Here is a 20,097-nt window from a genome sequence, read left to right as displayed (position 1 = left end):
GTGTAGCATCTCCGCAGGAGCAGTAGATGCTGCCGGGGTTTCTTCGACATGGGCGAGTTTGGGCGGCGGGTTCATGAGAGGGGGTCTAATTGGGTTTGGGTTGGGGTTGGGCGTGGACGTGTTGGATTTGGATATTTGGGTTTGGAATTGGATTGGATGTGGGCTTCTTTGGGCCGCTGAAAATCTCCTCTTTTTCCCTTTTTCCGGCTTCTTTTTACTTAAATATCCTATAGTTTCATCTACTTCGCATATAATATCCCCAGTTCCATTTGGTTGCACTTAAATGCCCTAGAGTTTCTAAAAGTTACACATTAGTACCATTAATCAGCGGGGAAGCCAAAAAAAATTCATAGGGAGGCCAAAATGCAACCGTCATAATATACCGTAACAAAAAATGACAATGTGTAATAATTTTTCGTATGTGCAAATAGGTGATAAAAGAACTGGCTTCTGGATAATAGTGATGAATGTCATCATGTTGGTTTACATCATAGTCTCATAGTAGCGAGCACCATCCAGGATCGCAATCCTACGAAGAAAGGTCAAGTTTTTCAGGTTAGGATATTTGAACTTTTAGAGGGTGATCAGCAACCGAATTTATAAATTAAATAGCAATTGAAAATTCTGAATTTAGAGTTATATTTTATGCACTATGTACGGTTTGCTAAAGAGATATCTGTTTAAAAATGTATCAATTGTATTTAGTTGTCCCATAACTACAAAATACATATTTTAATCTTTTTTATACCTAACAATTTGACAGTACGATTTAAATTATACGCGTTTCTAATAATAATAGAAATTAAAGAAGCATGATTCATTTGAGAAGAGGAAAATGTCTATAATATGAATATTATCCAAAAAATGAACCAGAGTTATACATACGATAACGCAAACGATCGATGTAAAAGACGTGCGCAGCAATGAGATTTCTAAATGTAATTCATGAACACGATATTCATGAAGGAAATCGTGCTATGTCTACATGCATAATACACAGCGGAAGACATGTATGTACAAAAATACTAAGCATGTAGAGAGCATGAAATATTCATATGGATCGTCTAATTAAATCTAACATGATCCTTATTATTAAGTGAGCATACAAGAGTTAGAAAGTCATACTTTCGTAGCGTGATTCGATGGAAGATCGAATAACCCCTAGCTCTTGCTCCTTGTAGTAGAAAATCTCCTCGTAGTGGATCTCCAAGTCTTCAAGTGAGCTTGATAAAATGGGAGTCTTCTTGAGACACAAGGCAAGATATCCACCCCGGGGTTCTTAAAATCCTACTACTTCCTCTTGCTCAAATATTGCTAAAGTTTAGTAAGAGGAGAGCTCTCTTTTATTCTCTTATGGAAAAAACACTTAGCCAATTTTTCATTAACATTTCCATAAGAAAAAGAGCTCATATTTATAGAGTGAAATGTGTTCATGATATGAATGACTCATCCTATGAGTCATGCAATGAATCATCAAAAATTAATGATTAATCAAGTGAGTCATGCAATGAATCATCTTATGAATCATTACATTTCAAAACCATGTGCTAATAAACCATGTGCTCAAACCATACCACTAAGTGACTCATCTCATGACTCATTATACATGGTATGTGTATTTCATAAATGAGAACACCAAATAATTATCACTAATACAGTATTTCATAAATACGGTATATAGTATTATTCCAATCTTTAACTAATTAGTCACTATATGACCAAATAAATCAAGAGTTGACCAAAAGTCAACTGTTGACCAAAAAGTCAACTAGTTGACTAAAAGTTAACTTTATGGGAAAAATACTGGAATTCATTTCCTAAGCACATAGCATTCCGATTTTACCGATATACATAACCGTTTATGTGTATCCGGAAGAAATCATATATGCGTATCAATCATACGCATCACTCCATAAATTGTGTTTCATAGGATTCAAGTACGCGCTTGGTGTGACTCTAGGGCCCAACTTAAAAAACTCGGTAGTGGATCATATCCATAAGTACAACAGAGGTGCTAGCTACACATGAAGACCACCCGGGTATAAGTTGTGATAAAGGTCTGCAAGATGCTTATCCAATTTTATCAGGACCACTCAATGATAATACCGTACAGTCCGGTCTCTTCGTCAAACCATGTCAAACTATTGAGCCTAGGGTATGGCAAACTGTCAAACCCTAATAGCTTGATTAGTGTTTATTGATATTAAACTCATAACCTATAAGATCAAACTGACACTCAGTTTATCTTATTTACCTTGGCCAAGGATTTCCAGGCTATAGTTATATCAAACAATCTTATGACATCAACCCCTATACTGGGAGAGACGAATCCCTTCTTGGCATCTCAATATCTACTTATGTCTCGGGATGTACCCAACAAGAACCGTTATGCACAATTCAATAAGAACTGTGGTTAGGTAAAAGTCTAAATATATCTTTACTGACATATAAGATATTGCACTCATGCCTCAGGTCAAGAGACTACTATGTACTTTATCACTTGAGAACTTCTATTTGACAGTTAAGTATATTACCAACTAGATGTTCTCGGCGAGTCGTTTAGCCAACTCATTCACTAATGAGTCACCTGTATACTGTATCTTGATGTCTCACATCAATGATCTAAGAGATTGATCATCTCCTTCAAAAGGAGAAATAAAGCATACACTAGTCTAAACCAAAGTGATGATGTCCTATCTCAACACTTCATCAACTAGGAACATTTTAGAATATACGTTACCGACTAATCAGATCTCTTCATTACGATCACTATCCGAAATGTCTGATAGTCTAGTATTTATTCTAAGAACATTATCTGTATTTTTAGAACATCAGATAAATCTGACCAAAATAGCATACTATCATTTTGAACAAGGATGTTATATACATATAGGTCTTGTTACAATATACAATAATTGCCTGCAGGGCACCTATATCTAACAATTCAGAGGCTCAGAGATGTGTCACTAGGGAATAATGTTGGGATTGGTATTTTGTGAATTAGGTTAAGGGATTGGGTTATTTCGAGTTTGGGTAGATGAACCCATTATTCAATTGGGATTTAACTTAACTCGTCCATATAACTTACATAATACTACGCATATACATGTAACTAAAAAAAATCCAAACTCTTTAAGTGGGGCCATGGCACCCCTCTTCCCCTTGTCTTTGCCTCAGCCATCAATTATGCAAATTTAAGAAATTTGTCCCGAAAATTCTCATGCGACACTCATTCGCTATTTTTAGAACAGTTTAACACTTTTTTTTTGGTTAATTCTACTATTAAACTTGTCAGCATCCTATTTGAAACCTACATTAACGCTGTTTTAAATTGAATTTTGATAGGTTTAACAATAAATTTGGCAAATAGTAAGCATTAGCATATTCTAAGATTAGCATGCGAGTGCCGCGGAAGAATTTATGAAGGGATTTTCACGATTGCATAACTGAGGAAATCTGCAGACCGTAACAGTAGAAGTACAGGGGACCTAGCAGCAAATGAACGATAGCGCAGGGGCCTAGCCGCAATTAACACCTTATACTGTATACGGATACCTGTTTATAAACGGTCATACGTCGGCATCTAATACTGTATACGGATACCTGTTTTATCGACTCATCTTCGTCGTATTATCCCAATCAGATGTCTCGTGGCACAGTTTTACCCAAGCGATTCCTCTCCCCGCACCCTCTTCATTGCTGAGCAACAAGACAAATAAGCTCTTTCTACCGTAGCCAATTGAGACGATCCACGTAGGAGTTTCACGATTGGTACTCAACTCCCCTTCGCGAGTGTACATCCAATGACAACGGGACGCGAGTCATCGTTTTCGGCTGTGGTGCCAGTTTTGCTACCAATCAACGCTGCACGGGATTCCACCTACAATCTCTTGCGCTGAAAACTTCATCCTGTAATAAGATAATCAACTCGAGCCTCAGCCTGCCGCAAACTAAGTCCTCACTCTCTCTCAATTGTGATCGAATTGAGGTAAGACCGTAAGAGAGCCCTAAACCCTAGAAAAGTCTTTCCCTTTTCTCGATCAATTCATTGCCATTTATATACTTACTTTTGTCTACAGTTTAAATTCTTAGATTAATCTGATTAAATTTGCTCTAATTGTTCGTCGTCGAATTCCAATTTGTATATAGAATCTCTTGCTTTAGAAAGAAAAGTTTATTTTTTTTGTCGTGGTTGAGCAGAAATTGGAATGGAAAATTTAAGATTTCTTCCGGACTGTGAAAGTGATCAAAGAAGAAAGCTTATACATAGGCTGGCTATAAACAAGTTGAAACGAACAATAGCAGGATTCGGTTAGATGCAAATGTATCCACTAGTGGAATTTCAATCCGCAAATCTTTCAGAAACAACCATTTTGTGAACTGTATTCACTATTCAAACCTCGACATGTCCACGGAACATGCATTTTAAGTGACTTGAAATGTTTATAGCGTCAGCTATTAAGAGGTATGATATATACGAGCTAAGGATTAATTTTGATACAACTCGAAAATTATGCTTACAATTATTAAAAAAGAATGTGAAAAGGTTTTCTCATTCGGGACATCTTTTCATTTGGACATACTTGATTTTCACGTGCACGATCGGACCTAATGGTGTTAGTTAGGGGGATTATGCGACAAAGCTTAAGGGTGGTTATCTCAAAACTGACCAAACTTAAGGGGGGGTTTTGTGAAATTTACCCTTTTTGATATTAGCCTTATTTGTCCAAGTGTTTTGACTTACCTTCATCGAGGTGGACAAAATTCTGCTTTAATTGTCCAAGGTTTTTTGGCTAATGGTTATTGCACTTGTTTTTGTTGTTTTTCCCAATGTTCTTTTGTTGTTTTTTATGTGGGCAAACAAGAGTTTTACAGCATTCTTATGTTTCTACTTTGTCCCGGGTCTTTTTCTGTTATGCACTCTCGTTTATATTGACAATGTTATCAACTGTGAAATCCATGTCTTCCTTCTCATGGTAATTGTTCGAAACATAAATGTAAAAGTAAAGTATCCAATCTGTGTTATACTTTATGTATTCTCAGCTGAATTCCACTTGTTAATGTTTATGTGAAACATCATAAGTTGGGTGCAATAACATATTAACATCCAACTTCATTTTTAATAGGACTTTCAGATCCTGGTTGGTGCATACATAACGTTTAGTAGTTGTTCACTAAATAACATGGGTTACAATATGAGTAAGCCAGGATTGGATTCTTGCATTAGTGACACTGATAGTGATGATGGAGCTTCTTCTAGACAAATGTGTGATGAACCTCTTCACAAAGATCATGAATTTTTTCAACTGACCAAGCTCCGTTCAGAACCAAGTGAAAGTGCCCGTAAAGCTGGCCATACTGGGAGGAAGATGCCTATATCGACAGTTAAAATGCTGTCAGGTAGGGAAACTAATTATTCAGGAAAGGGGAGGTTCTCTTCTGCTGATCGCTCTCATCTTCTTGGACGATACTTGCCTGTCAATGGTCCATGGCCTGTTGACCGAATGGATACCCGGGCATATGTGTCCCAGTTCTCTTCTGACGGTTCACTATTTATAGCAGGATTTCAGGTATGTAGTTTGTAATGTGATGGATGTTAAGAAAGAAACCATTGTCCTGATCTATCATCAGGTTTGTTTTTTGTGAGATTTACTGTCCTTTCTCTTTGGTTGTTTTCAACATCTAAAAAGGGAAGCCACATCAGAATATACAATGTTGATGATGGATGGAAAGTGCAAAAGGATATTCTTGCTAAAAGTTTGAGGTGGACTATCACAGATACATCCCTTTCACCAGATCGCCGGTTTCTTGTGAGTTTCAACTAAATATTGCAGTAAAATGTCTGATTTTTTTTGTTTCATATTCTATGTAACTTCAGTCTAATTTATAATCTGTTGTCAAACTTATAATGACTTCCTATCTTTAACTCATCCTCGAAGGAAATGGAAGAAAATTTGTACAAAATTAAAAATAAAAACTGTTTTCTTGACTAAGTTCGTTTTTGCAACTTGTTATGGAAAGAACCCCATCTTCTTAACTAGCATGCCTATATTACCTGTGTACTCCTGTCTTGAAGCCTTACGCATTCGCGACATATTCCCGTACCCTTACCTATATCCGAACTCCTTGGACACACCTTGCATGCATGTATACATTTGTTCAGGCATGTACTCAATTAAACAATACATGTTTTAATTTAGAACACTTGTCAAACATTTGCTAGACATAAATCTTACACTTCACATCCATGTCTTTAAACTCGTTTAGACGTTTGGGTGCCTAGTTCAAAAAAAGAGAATTTGTACAATTTATAATCCACATAATAAAAAAACATAAAAAGTTATAGGAATTTTAATTCACATAACATGCGAATAAAAAATATTGATCTCATGTAAACTATTAATGTTAATTCACATAACATGCGCATAAAAAGAGAATTTTTACAATTTATAATCCGCATAATAAAAAAGCATAAACTGTTATAGGAATTTTAATTCACATAACATGAGAATTTCATACCCGTTCCAGTACCCATACGCATAGCCATGCAATATAAGATGCCAGATCTTATAGAAAACCTTGTTCTGCCTATAAAAATTACATTCAAGAATATTGGCACCAACTTAGGTGGTTTGACATCCTAGCAGTAACTAGTCCCTACGTTGCTCAGTGGCGAAGCTAGGATTTTTTTTCTTAGGAGGGCCAAATTATAACCATTATACTATGCATCGATAAAAAAACTATCAAATATTAAAATGAATAACCAATTGTCATGTATGTTAGTAGGTGAAAGAAGAACCTAAAGTAAAAGTTTTGCAAAAAAGAAATATTTCCGTGAATACTTAAATCATTTCAATATATGCACTCATTGTTGAATCAACATACCTCAATCTTCTAAATTCTCGTTTTAAAAAATGTATCGATTCTAGTTGGTTTTTCAATAACCACAAGCTATAAACTATAATTTTTTTGAAGACTGGACAAATTGACAATGTACTATAAATTATACTACCAAAAATTTATTTCACACAATATTAAAAAGAAATGAATTTTTTTAACCATCATATATTTATAAAATAATTGCAGAAGCACATGAACGTAGAAATTTTATTTCACTTATCTATTTCATAATGTAAAACTTTATGAAGTTGGAAGAACTTCATTACACAATTCTATCATAAAATGGTAAAACCACATAAAAATAATAAATCATATTTCAAATTTCTACTATTAACTGCAAAGTGCATATGTCGTCGAAACTCCTCTTTCCTATTATACTTGAAATGTAAAGAGAACTACATGAAAAGATGTATGTGTTTGTATATAGGGGATTTCCCCCGTTGAGTGCAAGTTGAGGAAAGATTTTAGATTTAAGACTACTGATATTAAGACTAAATTTGGTGGATTTTGATGTTGATTTTAGTTGATTTGGTAATTACCCATCCTTAATTAACCATTATCCAATGGCAAATAACAATTTGGATGGTAAATATGACAAAGAAAATTTTCAAACTCTCCAAAAAATTGGGGAACTAATTGCAAGATATGAAGATTTGGGGTACTAATTTCAAATATGAAAGATTTGAGGGATTAATTTCAAGTATGAATGCTTTGGGGACTAATTTCAAACACGGAAGATTTGAGGAACTATAGCTAACTAGACCCTTTGTTTGTAAAACGTTGCGGGGAAGGGGAGCATGGCGACCCCTGGCTCCCCATGGCTCCACCAATAACAATGCTAAATATTTGACTGTAGTAATATCAAGTTATGCTTATAGTGATACGTAGCATAAATTGAGATAACTACAGTGAAATAATGCTTTTAAGCATAAATTTAAGCTGGTATCGAGTAAGAGTATTAGTTAGCACAAGTTGGCGTTACTACAGACAGCTTAACTTGAGATTACTACAGACAGAGCATAAAACATAGAATACTAGTTATTGGTGCGAGCGTTAGGTAGTTTGTTCGTTTAGGTTTTATTTTAGCCTTTTCTATGTCATATATGTTTGCCTCAGACTGTCTTCATTTTTCATCTTGTTTATCTATCCAATAGCTCAACAAGACATGTCCCCATTGTTTTTTATTTTTTTATTTTTTATTTGTTTTGCCAAATTTGCTACTTCTTTTACCGTTATCTGTCTTGACCTATTTGTTCTCTTTTCAGATTTTATTTTAATGCACAAACATCACTTTTTATGTTTTACTCTTGATGATCTGATTAACTGATGTTTACATCTTAACGATTTCTTTTTGCAGGTTTATGCTAGCATGTCACCTATTGTTCACATTGTTAATGTGGGTAGTTCAGCAATGGAATCTCATGCTAACATTAATGTATGTATAACTCCACTTCTTGTTAGATTAAGTGTTTCCTTCACTTTTTAGTCATTGAAAGTCTTCCATATGTGCAGCAGTCTTTTATTTCTTCATATCTGGGACCGGTCAATGATTATTCGATTTTTATTTTATTTTATTTTATTTTTTGGAACCACATTTCCACACTTTCAGGTAACCATGCATGTATCATCAAGCAGATATGTTAATTGTATTAGTGCCGAAAGAGAAATGAGCCAGCACTCTTGAAGCAACTTTTAAGCTGGGAAACATGTTGGAGATTATCTGCTCCTCAGTTCCAGTTTCTAGATAAAGCAGTCTCCAAACTTACTAGACAAATAAATTTAGATTTTTCCCTTTAAAAAGACTCGTCATAATCAGTTAAGCTTCCTGAGATTATTGTTGTTCTGCGTCTACTATGGCTGCTCATCATTGCCTTGTAGAAGATCTTTCTCAGGAAGTCCGTTTTGACTTCCGAACAGTTAGTTGTTGACAGTCCATAAACAACTACTTCTTGCAACTGTGCCTTCATGATTTCTCACCTTTTTACTATAATATTGAACTTACATAAATAAGTGGCATATAATATTGAACTTACATAAAAAAAGTGGCATACTTATATGCCGTTGTGTTTGTACTGAAATGGGATTATTCTCGTTATCTCTTGATATGCATCTTTATCATGCAGGATATTCATGATGGCCTGGACTTTTCTATGTATGCGCATGGGGCATTCTCTTTTGGCATATTCTCCGTGAAATTTTCAACTGATGGTCGAGAGCTTGTCGCCGGAACTAGTGATGATTCAATATATGTTTATGATTTAGAAGCAAATAGATTGACATCACGTTTTCCAGCTCATACAGTATGACTTGCATTTACCTTCTAATTTATTTTTACTCTTGATTTGTTTAGCAGTATGTATAGTTTGTTGTAGTTATATGACCAACTTAGTTATAACCAAACAACTGCTTGTTTCTCTCCTTCCTTTCTCTCCTTCCTTTCTCTCCTTCCTTTCATTCTCTCCCTTGATTTCAAATTTCTTTATTTTATTTTATTTTTTTATCTGTTCAATTTCAAGGCACGTTTTAAAGATTGTTGTGTGCTTTCATCTATGCAAAATTTTATCTACAAACTCATTTTTTGGCGACTACCATTTTACTGATCTATTTTTCATTTTTCATTTCCAGTCTGATGTGAATACAGTAACTTTTGCTGATGACACTGGCAACCTTATATATTCTGGGAGTGATGATAGCCTCTGCAAGGTAATTTTCAATCTGTATGTTACGATACGTAGAAGTTATTACCTTACCATGATATTTATGGAGGGGAACCATGACATCAAGTACAGAGGGATGTTGTGGCAGAAAATCTAACCAATGGACACATTATCATCTCCACTACCACAGCTAACAATGGTAGAGTTTTAGCCCATATCACATTTTAGGAAGTCCGAGACAGTTACCTTTGTCCACATTCGCTGATAATTTTTTTGAGAATAACAAAAAATATGTCATGAATGTGGACATAGGTAACTGTGTTGAACTTCCTAAAAATAGATAGAATGATAGCTTGAAAAACTCAAAACGGCAGGCTCCTGCATAGTTACCCATCATCAGCGAATGCGATACAATACAAAAACCCATCAACAGGCAGGATAAAAACCCAAGCACTGACATCTTTGTTAACTTACCTCAATTTCACCCAGTTCAAAGCTTACCATGATTTTTGTGGAAATTCTATATTAGTCCAACCTCCAGTTACCAAGCTTATAACATAGGGTAATGGTACCTTTCCTCAAGTTACATAAGTTGCTTGTAGAAGTAGTAAATGAATTCCGTTATTGCTACTGCTACGTGAAGGGTGCATCTTGTTAAGATAAAACATAGGGCTTTATGACTGGTGAGAAGAATGAGTGCTGTCATCTAGATTATTGTAAAACCTCTAAAAGTGATATACAAACAGTAGCAGGGAGCATTAAGCTCAGTGACAATAAAAGAAAAGCCGCCATTAGTTCATCCAAAATGACAATACAATCACTGGTTAGAGGGAGTTTGCACAGATAACGAGCAAGAACCTACTTGAAACTTGGTATATGATAAGTCATTAACTCAATGCTCCTGTAGATTACTACTTTCCTTTTTCAGAATAATCATTAGATTCTATATCTTTGCTATCAGATTCCCTTGTCAAATCTTGTATCTGTTGATTCCTGAGCGTGTTGAGGCTCTTGATCTCCATTTGTTATACCTTGTTGTAAAACCATTATCACACATGAGATATAAAGTATGTTGTTTTCAGGTCTGGGACAGACGCTGCTTTGCCACAAAGGGAAAAGCAGCTGGCGTCTTGACTGGCCATTTAGAAGGTATAACATTCATTGATAGCCGTGGAGATGGGCGGTATTTCATCTCAAATGGAAAAGATCAAGGTTTAAAGCTGTGGGACATTCGAAAGATGTCCTCCAACGCTAGTAGGTAAATTTTCAGCTTGTATTGAGAACAAATTTGCATGCAAGTATCGTGCATCGGTTATTGACCATGAAACTTGAATTTGACTTGGTATTGCTGATACAATTGCTGTAACTCATTGCAGCTTCAGACCTAGAATTTCTGATTGGGACTACAGATGGATGGAGTACCCACCTAGCGCTAAGCAATTCAAACATCCATTTGATCAGTGTGTCGCTACATATAGAGGACATGCGGTCCTTCGTACTCTAATACGTTGTTATTTCTCACCTGCCCATAGGTAAGTGTTGAAAATTTGTTTCTTTGACACATTATCATTTAAAATTCTTCTGACATAAAACAGTAATATTTTTGTTGCCTCCTTTTGTTTTATGCATATTAGTAAATCACTGCAACTAAAAAATTTCTGGAAATAGTGAAGAAAACATATTCAACATAGATTAGTAGAGAAAGGAGACTATAGTTAGGCCTAGGAGAACTTGGTCGCAAAAGTAATTAAGAAGGATGTGATAATGTGAGATAGCTCATAACAGAGCTGGATGGAAAAAGGATCACGTAGCTGCCCTAAAATTTCGAAATAAAAGCTTGCTGGCGTTCTTAAATTAATCAGAGGGAACTTATTTTCGTACTTCCATTTCTTGTTTCAGCACTGGTCAGAGGTACATATACACTGGGTCCCACGACAATTGTGTTTATATCTATGATGTGGTAAGTTCATACTTAATCTTCTTCCATCTTTTTCAATGTCAGTAAATTATAACCTATCAATCAATATGATTTAGATTCAGGTTAATTGTGCATAGACCCCCTGTAGTAGGTTTTCGAATTTCTCGAACCCTTGTCCATGTAACCCCCCCCCCCCCCCGCGCCCCCAACCCACCCAAATCTTTTAAATTCTTCTACTGTTGGAAATTTGGCAGAATTGCCCCTCAGGGGTGAATCTAAGGACAAATTTTCAAAACCAACCCTTTCATGTTTTAATTGCAAAAAACGACGCTGTTCTAATTAATTTGAAAAACCGACTGGTTTCAGCACTGTCGCTGAAACCAGGTCGGTTTTTCTAAAAAATTTACGAAACTTCACGAGAGTTTTAGTACTCTTTTAAACTTCACGGGAGTTGAATCTCGCCGTGAATATTATTTTCCTGAATAAACTCCACGGAGTTCAACTCCCGTGGAGTTTGTTGGCAATGTAAAACTCCACGGGAGTTGAACTCCCATGGAGTTACAGGCCAAATTGCCAGAAGAATCGCTCTCGGGAAATTTAGACTGCAACTTCACGGGAAGTTGAACTCCCGTGAAGTTGCAGGTTTTACAGAACATGCACAGCCTGCTGTGCATGTTTTGTATACCTCTACTTATTTAACTCATATATACAACTATTTACCTGTTGACAATAATTACTGCAATATATATATTATTTAAACACGCACGAATCAAACAATACGCAAAAAGATCACATATCGAGCTATAATTGATCCATAAAAGTATAGTATTTGAAAATTCATACAAGTTATAAATTTTAACAAAATAAGTTCAAATACAAACCAATATAGCTCCTCTCCTTCCTCTCCCTCTCTTCCCCCTCCCCCTCGCTCTTCCCCGCCCCCCGCGCTGATGAGCCTCGACTATCTGAGTATCCGGCTGTGTATGAGGCTGCGAAGTGCCGGCTCCATCAGCATGCGAAGTGCCGGCTCCATCAGCATGCGAAGTGCCGCCGTCATCGTCACGTGGCCGTCGGCGCCGAGTGTACGCCTGCCCAAATGATCGAGACCTGTCCTCACGGCCTGTGAACTCGTCGACGTGAGTCTTATGAAACACCTGTGCTATGGTCTTCTTGATCCTGTTGAGGAGTCCTAACGCCACCTGATCCTGAATCTCAGGCACGGTCGCATCAATATCAGCCTCAATGCTATCAAAAGCACGGACCTGTGAGGTAAATAATTTATTAAGTACCAACTCAAGAAAAAAATATTATAATTTAGCTTAGAAACTTACGTAATCTCTCTCGTTCATCCCACTAGGGATGTAACTGTCTGTCGGTGGCCGTGGCATGTGTCCAGCTAAGGGCTGTGGGTCACGTGTGATCCATCTACGTGTGATACCCCAATACCAACCCATATACGCGGTATAGTCAACAGTTGTGGGCCTCGTATCCTGGATGAAATCCCACCTGTGAGCCCACCTGTCTATGTAGGCCGCACGGACTACGGCCCAGTCGGTATGGTGCGAAGTAGGTCGCCGCCGACGAGAGATCTGCTCGACAAGATCTGGCACATGCTGAGAGAGCGTAAACTGTCGTAGCACACGGTCAGGGACATGCATCTCCACGATCTTCCAACAAATCAATGGAACTCTGGCTCTCCATAAGTCGGGACTATCTCGGCAGATGGGTGCAAGAGAATGCATATCGAGCTCCGGCAGTGTATAGGGTCTCCACTTGAACTGAAATAAAATAAAACATTTATCGGTATCAACAACAAAACTATAATATTCATAACGACTTGAGATTTATATTTACATGTTCGTGTTGGAGGCCATCAAGCTCATTTCGGTAAAACTCACGATGGCGCGTCGCTGTTCGGTACTTAGCGTACCGCACGACCTATATGCAGAATAGAGAATATATAAGTACAAATTCAGTGCGAATAAAATTTGTGTGTACAATTATACCTGTACGCCAAAGGAAACTGCCCATGTAGGTCCCGGTGCACAAGTAAAGTAGGGCGTCCAATATGAATGCGCTCCCATGATCAAATCTGTATCAATGTTCAGCATCCCTTGAATTCTTTATTCTGCATCAGGGATACTCTACTCAGTTCTCGATACAAGTATGCCAACACTGCACTGCCCCACGACAGTGCTCGCAAACGTCAAAATCCTCTAGCAACGACAGCCATCGTGCATGTACAAGAGTCTTGCTCGCATCAGGAAAAAACACGCACCCTATCATGTGCAATATGTAAGCACGAGCATGGAACTGAAGCGTCTCCATACTGGCATCCTCTGGTATGTCGCCCTGAAATGTCTTACGAAGCCACGATAGCTTCATCGCACCACTCCTTAAGTCCGGAACCTGTCCAAGAAGCCGGGCACATACCTCCGGCCAACTATGATCATCGGTGCCCGTAACTGCCGGCCCATCGATCCGGAGCCCAAGTATGATGGTCACGTCCTGTAAAGTGATGGTGCACTCCCCTATACTCAAAGGAGGTAATATCAGTGGCCCGTCTTGTGTCCAATATCGACTATCATATGGTGGACGAAAACACTCTTTGTATGTTTGTCGATAGTTGTAAGTAGAATACCAAGCCTCGACGAACTCATAATGTGAAATCCTCGCACCACCTTGTAGATCAGAACAAGCCGCGACAACATGTGAACAAGGAATCCATTGTAATTGCGGTACGTTGCAAGTGCACGTACACGAGTGATCCACTAACATGTTAACTTTATAAGAGCGATTTTCTCTATGTGATATTCCCTCAATGACTTCCCATTCATTAAAACTGTATCTTACGACATGAAAGGATTCTATTGCACAGCCGGCTTGCCAAAGAAGATCTTGAACCTGACCGTTTCCAAATTTCTTCTTGAAGTTGTCCCTAATATGTCGCAAGCAATAACGATGTGCATGTGGTGACGGGAAATAACGTTGGAGTGCTCTTGGAATTCCTTTCATCCTATCAGATATGAATGTAATCGGCCGCGCCCCCACACTAGGGATATGATACCTAACGCATGCAAAAAACCACGCCCAATTCTCTGTGTTTTCAATATCAACTACTGCAAACGCCAAAGGAAACAAACCGCCATCCGCATCAACTCCGGTGGCAACAAGCAAAACGTCTTTGTACTTGCCGTATAAGTGGGTGCCATCAATGCTAAGAAGAGGACGACAATATCGAAACCCCTCAATACAGGGCCCAAATGCCCAAAATACACCGGTGAACCGCCGTTCTCCGCCATCAACGGGGTCCAAAGATACTTCGTAGACAGTCCCTGGATTTTCTTTTTTGAGTGCTTCAAGATAATGAGGTAAGATCTCATACGATTTATCCCAATCACCGAATATTTTTATCATCGCCTTCCTCCTAGCATTCCAACACTTGTGATATGATACATCCAAGTTGGTGGCTTTTTGCACTAGAAGACGAATATCTTTCGGCCTTAGATCAAGATCTTCCCTCAGATGCGGTAAAATCAATCGATATATGAAGGAAGAGGATGCATTCTTGTTGTTCATCTCTAATCGAGGATTGCTACAAGTGTGGAGTCCGTTGTATGCCGTGATTTTGAATTGCCCGCCTACTCTTACACCGGAGCGTGAATTAAGCTTCCACGGACATTTCGCATTGCTGTCGTGGTGTCCACCAATATCTTCATCATCCCCATCTTTGCGATAGAAACAAACCGCATTATAGCTTGTAGTATTATTTTTGGTTGGCCTAAACTTGACATTTTTTGCAATGGCATACGAGCGAAGCGCATGGATCAATTTCTCCTTGCTCTCATATAGATCTCCCTTCACAAATGAGAAGTCCTCGCCCTGTGTATCATGACCGCTATTAGTGCCAATAGGAACACTTTCCATCACGGAGTTATCGATCCATTCTTCTCCTTGAAGTTCATCGGGCGGCGGATCCTCTAAGACAACATACTCATTATTAGCATAACACCCGTCAATGTGGTGGTTGTCCCCTTCATCACGATCTATCAAGGTCATGCTATTAATTTGTAAGCCCTCCTCTTCATCATCATTCTCAGATTCAACACTTGCATTATCTTCTTGAACTCCCGTGTTAGTATCGACCGCATTTGAAGTGCCCACAAGCGAAGGACCGCTCATATATTGTGATTGTGTCCAACCTTCATCTTGTTGAGGAGATAAAAAGCCAACTGAATCAACATCAGGGTCCTCCAACATGCGGGAATACATTCCGTCATAATTCAACGATTTGCCCAAATTCCTTTGATGTTTTTCAATGAACAATTCAATCGAACGCTTCTCGTCATGTAAGACTCCAATAAGACTCATATCGTAGTCACTTGATATTTGAATGTCGCTTGTCCTGTTCTCCACAACAGGATAATTGCAAATAACATTAAGGTGATACTCACGTGAGTTGGTTAATGTAAGTTTGTGCAATTCATTAACCAACTCATCGAAAGTACACGATTTTGTTATAAACAATGGTCTCGTCGTACCTCCTTCATAAACGGGCATATTATTTTCGAGGTAGTTAATCTTCCCATCATACGAACACAAAATTACGATTCGATCGTTCATCATTATCTCTGAAGAGTAAAACATTCAAGATCAATATTACACGAAAAGACTTTAAAAATTTATTGTTACTTACAATTAAATCCTATATCAATTTTAGGGAACCATAATTTATAACAAATTCATATACCGATTCATATACCGATGTCATACATATGTACCAACACTATTTTTTACATTATTGATAATTAGCCGAAGCCTCCTCCGTGTATAATCAAACAAATTATTTATAGTTTTGCTTCACTATGATCATCAATAAATTCACTCATTAATATTCTCAATCTAATTGATGTCATATAAACACTAATTTTAGATTTTATTATAATTGTCAACACCCGTCCACATCCAGCAAAAACTTCATTCCAGGGCCAAATTATGTTATTTTTCTGAGGCATGATTCACTCAATCTATTCACATCGAAATTCTAAAATATAGACAAAATTATTGATAACACTATTTTTTAAAATCATTAGATGTCATAGTTGGTGCCTCTAAAAAACTGAATTCAAATGCCATCATCGGGATCCCAGGAACAACCGCAAACAACATATGTGTAAGCACTACAAAAATCAACTAAAAAAAAATGAATTTGATTCGATTAGGCCATTTTTATGTGCAAGCAAGGGAATTCCATACGCCGAGATTTAAGTTTCTTAATTCAAGGAATTTAAAAAAGGAGTCAAGTTCTTGTACTACGCCAAATTTTATTTTTAATAAAGTATTGTTTTTCATTAAGATTCCAAATATATTTTCAACTTCAGTACAATCAAAACTAATACAATTAATATTTGTAATAGAGAAGAACTAATAAGGATGCAGCGGATGCTACATATACACAAATATTAGGAAGACACCTTAGATACACCACTCTCCAATAATCTCTGCCTGAAGCATTCAAATATTGTCGTTGAATAACAAATTGAGTGCTTGAAAGTCAGATCGCATCTTCACTGAATAATCGAGCATCATTGTTACTTTCTGTTTAAGCTTCTAAAAAGTTTTTTTTGATCTGGTGGTTCTTGTCTCATCCCATGTGAAAGCCTCTCACATATGGGCAAATACTTTAGTGCGACATCTAGAGTTTCCAACACTTTTGTATTCCTCTTGAGCCTTTGCCCTTTCCTCCCTTCACAGCCTTGCTATTAATAACATCATCCGAAATTCAGTGTTCACTCGATGGGGTCGTCAGCATTAATTCTGCAAATATATTTTTTTTTAGATGTAATCACCATTAATAGCGAGCAAATACAAGAAAATTTAGAGAATAAATTAATTTTGGGAGAGAATCCTAAATCCTAGTCGAAATCGAGCCGGCGACGACGGCGTTCCGGCGGTACGAATGAGGTGTCGGGCGAGTCGGAAAGGAGTTCCGGCAGTTGTAGTACGGTTCCAGGCGGTCGGATTTGGGGAGCTGTGGTCGGTTTGACGTGGCGGCGGGCGCGGTTGGGCACGAGAGAGGAAGTTAGGGTTGGGGGGCGGGATTGCGGGGAGAGAAATGATTGGGGACAGGGTTCTGTCGCGTTCCTATATATTAGGCGCAAACTCACGGATGTTCACTCCCGTGGGAGTTGGGCAGGCCAAGAACCCAGCGAGTAGCTCGCTGGGAAATTTGGCCTGCAGTTTCACGGGAGTTGAAATCCCGTGAAGCTGCAGGCTAATTTCCCAGTGAGCTACTCGCTGGGGATTTTAGCCTGCAACTCCACGGGAGTTGAACTCCCGTGGAGTTTATTCAGGAAAATAATCTTCACGAGAGTTCAACTCCCGTGAAGTTTAAAAGAGTACTAAACTTCACGGGAGTTGAACTCCCGTGAAGTTTCGTAAATTTTTTTAGAAAACCGACCTGGTTTCAACGACAGTGCTGAAACCAGGTCGGCTTTTCTAAATAAATTGGAAACAGATCGTTTTTTGCAATTAAAACATGAAAGGGGTTGGTTTTGAAAATTTGTCCGTGAATCTAATGAGTCCATCTGAGGGTAAAAGAGTGAAAAAGTCAGCCCAGGAGGTCTATCTCAAGCAATGAAACTATACAATAGTAAGTTCAAAATAGTGGTACTACAGGGAGCTATGTGCAATTAAAATTCCTTAGATTTTGAGACCACCTTTCTGTTATAGTTCGCTTGTTCATGGATTTATAATTCTTGATGGCATATAACTTTGAAAATCATTTTCTGGAGATTATGATTAAACTGATTGATTGGGGTTTTTGGTATTTATCAGGTGACTGGAGACCGCGTTGCAAAACTAGACTGCCACCAGCTAACTGTAAGAGACTGCAGCTGGCATCCATACTATCCTATGCTTGTGAGCTCGTCTTGGGATGGATTGATCGCTAGATGGGAATTCCCTGGCAACGAAGCAGTTCCTCCCTTAAAGAAGAAAAACTGTGTGGTTATTGAAGATCAAATGTTTCGTGCCATATATTTGTAAATAATTATTGTATTGTTGGCTGATATGAGCTAGCCATTTGTTGTACTCTCACAGAGGTAAGGGTGAAGAATATTTCATTGTTTGTATATAAACCCTATAATCAGAAATATGCGAATAAGGTTTTGTTATGTTGTTGTTTTTTATGTATATCAATTGAAAATGAGTAACTGGACTCTGTGTCTAAGCAATAGGGATGGCAAAATTGACCCAAAATCATTTGCCCACCCATACCCACCCGCCAAATGAACCATATAAACTCACCCATTTAGTTAAATTGGTCATAAATGGGTGGGTATAGTTTCTATTAAGGGTCTGTTCGTTTGCCTTTAAAAAATGGGAAATCAAAGAAATAGAAAACTATTTCTAAGAAGAATTGTTTTGGGAGTGTTTGGTTTGCTAAAAAAAAGAAGGAAATCAAAGAAATGAAGATAAGATGAGATGAGTTGTCATCTTATTATAGGATGATGTGAGTGTTTTTTTAAGAAAACTTGTTTTGAGATTTCTTGGTTGGCGAAAAAAATAAGGAAATGAATTATAAGAAACCTATTTCTTGTAATAGGTTGTTTTCTTTTGTTTGGTTATTTCTTAAAAATAAGAAAATAGATGAGATGAGATGAGTTATCATTATATTATTGGATGATGTGACCCACACTTAAGGAAATTGTTTTCCTAGCTTTTTGAGAGGAAAACAAAGAAATGAAATGTTAATGAGATGAGATGAGTTGTCACAATCTTATTGAATGATGTGAGTGATTTTTAAATATGAGATGAGATGAGTTGGGTGATGTTGTGGATAAAAATAATATTTTATTAGATGTGATGGATGAGTTGTTGGATGAAAATAATATTTTATTAGATGTGGTGGATGAGTTGTTGGATAAAAATAATATTTTATTAGATGTTGTGGGTGAGTTTTAGGGATGGAAATGTGTGAAATTGGGTGGGTATAGTTTCTATTAAGGGAAAATTCTGTCAGGCCCCAAAAGCAGAAACTTCATGTGCTACAGCCCCTTCAATTTTTTCTCATGTGGTTCAGCCCCTTAAAATGTGGTATTTTGTACTGCAGTCTTTTTTTAGCAATTATTACATGCCAACTAAGCTAAAATCCCCAAAATGTCCTTATCCCCTCTCTTCAATCCCTCAAACTCAGCGCTTTCTCATCTCCTCTCTCTCTCTCTCTCTCTCTCTCTCTCTCTCTCTCTCTCTCTCTCTCTCTCTCCTCTCTCTAAAACAAAGGGTTTTCTCAAGCTCGTCACCCTGACCCTCGCCCTCCTCGCCATCGTCGCCTCCGCCCAGACCCCCAAGCCTCCCCTCAAGTTCGCCGCCGCCTCCCCTCCTCTCCTCCGCCCGACCGCCGCCGCTCCCCGCCTTGCCCTCGACTACGCCTGAGTTCGTCGTTGCCGCTCTCCGCCTCGCCTCGAGTTCGCCGTGAACGTTGTTGGTAGTCCCGGCCTGATTCGACTGCTCGTTGACTCCGAGGACCTGGCCGCCACTGTCATCCGCAGAGTTATCAAGGAGTACGGCCGCCAGCGCCGCATCTCGGTGCTCGGTGACCACCCTGAAGCTCTCAACGTC

At 38.1% G+C, this 20,097-nt stretch overlaps 1 protein-coding gene across 3 annotated transcripts; it reads left to right on the top strand.

Annotated features, from left to right (window-relative positions):
• Nucleotides 3,867-18,650, top strand: LOC109849679 (LEC14B homolog). 3 transcript variants are annotated; one of them, XM_020419539.1, is made up of 10 exons: nucleotides 3,903-3,988; nucleotides 5,209-5,570; nucleotides 5,691-5,810; nucleotides 8,258-8,335; nucleotides 9,024-9,200; nucleotides 9,526-9,603; nucleotides 10,640-10,815; nucleotides 10,934-11,089; nucleotides 11,457-11,517; nucleotides 18,313-18,650. In XM_020419539.1, exons 2-10 carry the CDS (start codon nucleotides 5,265-5,267, stop codon nucleotides 18,520-18,522), a joined length of 1,362 nt encoding a protein of 453 aa, XP_020275128.1. In that variant the 5' UTR covers nucleotides 3,903-3,988; nucleotides 5,209-5,264; the 3' UTR covers nucleotides 18,523-18,650. The 3 variants fall into 3 exon arrangements, with proteins under 3 accessions (XP_020275129.1, XP_020275128.1, XP_020275126.1); XM_020419537.1 differs by having other exon boundaries at nucleotides 3,929-3,988; nucleotides 5,136-5,570; XM_020419540.1 differs by lacking the exons at nucleotides 11,457-11,517; nucleotides 18,313-18,650 and having other exon boundaries at nucleotides 3,867-3,988; nucleotides 5,127-5,570; nucleotides 10,934-11,093.

The sequence above is a fragment of the Asparagus officinalis genome, chromosome 7, assembly GCF_001876935.1.
Source record: "Asparagus officinalis chromosome 7, Aspof.V1, whole genome shotgun sequence".
Lineage (NCBI taxonomy): Eukaryota > Viridiplantae > Streptophyta > Magnoliopsida > Asparagales > Asparagaceae > Asparagus > Asparagus officinalis.
The sequence above is the reverse complement of the archived record's forward strand: the minus strand, read 5'-3'. Positions and strand labels throughout refer to the sequence as shown.

Coding starts and splice junctions, on each gene's coding strand:
- LOC109849679 (XM_020419537.1), top strand. CDS start 5,184: ATGGGTTACAATATGAGTAAGCCAGGATTGGATTCTTGCATTAGTGAC. Junction 5,811..8,257: donor CACCAGATCGCCGGTTTCTT/GTGAGTTTCAAC, acceptor TTCTTTTTGCAG/GTTTATGCTAGCATGTCACC. Junction 9,201..9,525: donor CACGTTTTCCAGCTCATACA/GTATGACTTGCA, acceptor TTTCATTTCCAG/TCTGATGTGAATACAGTAAC.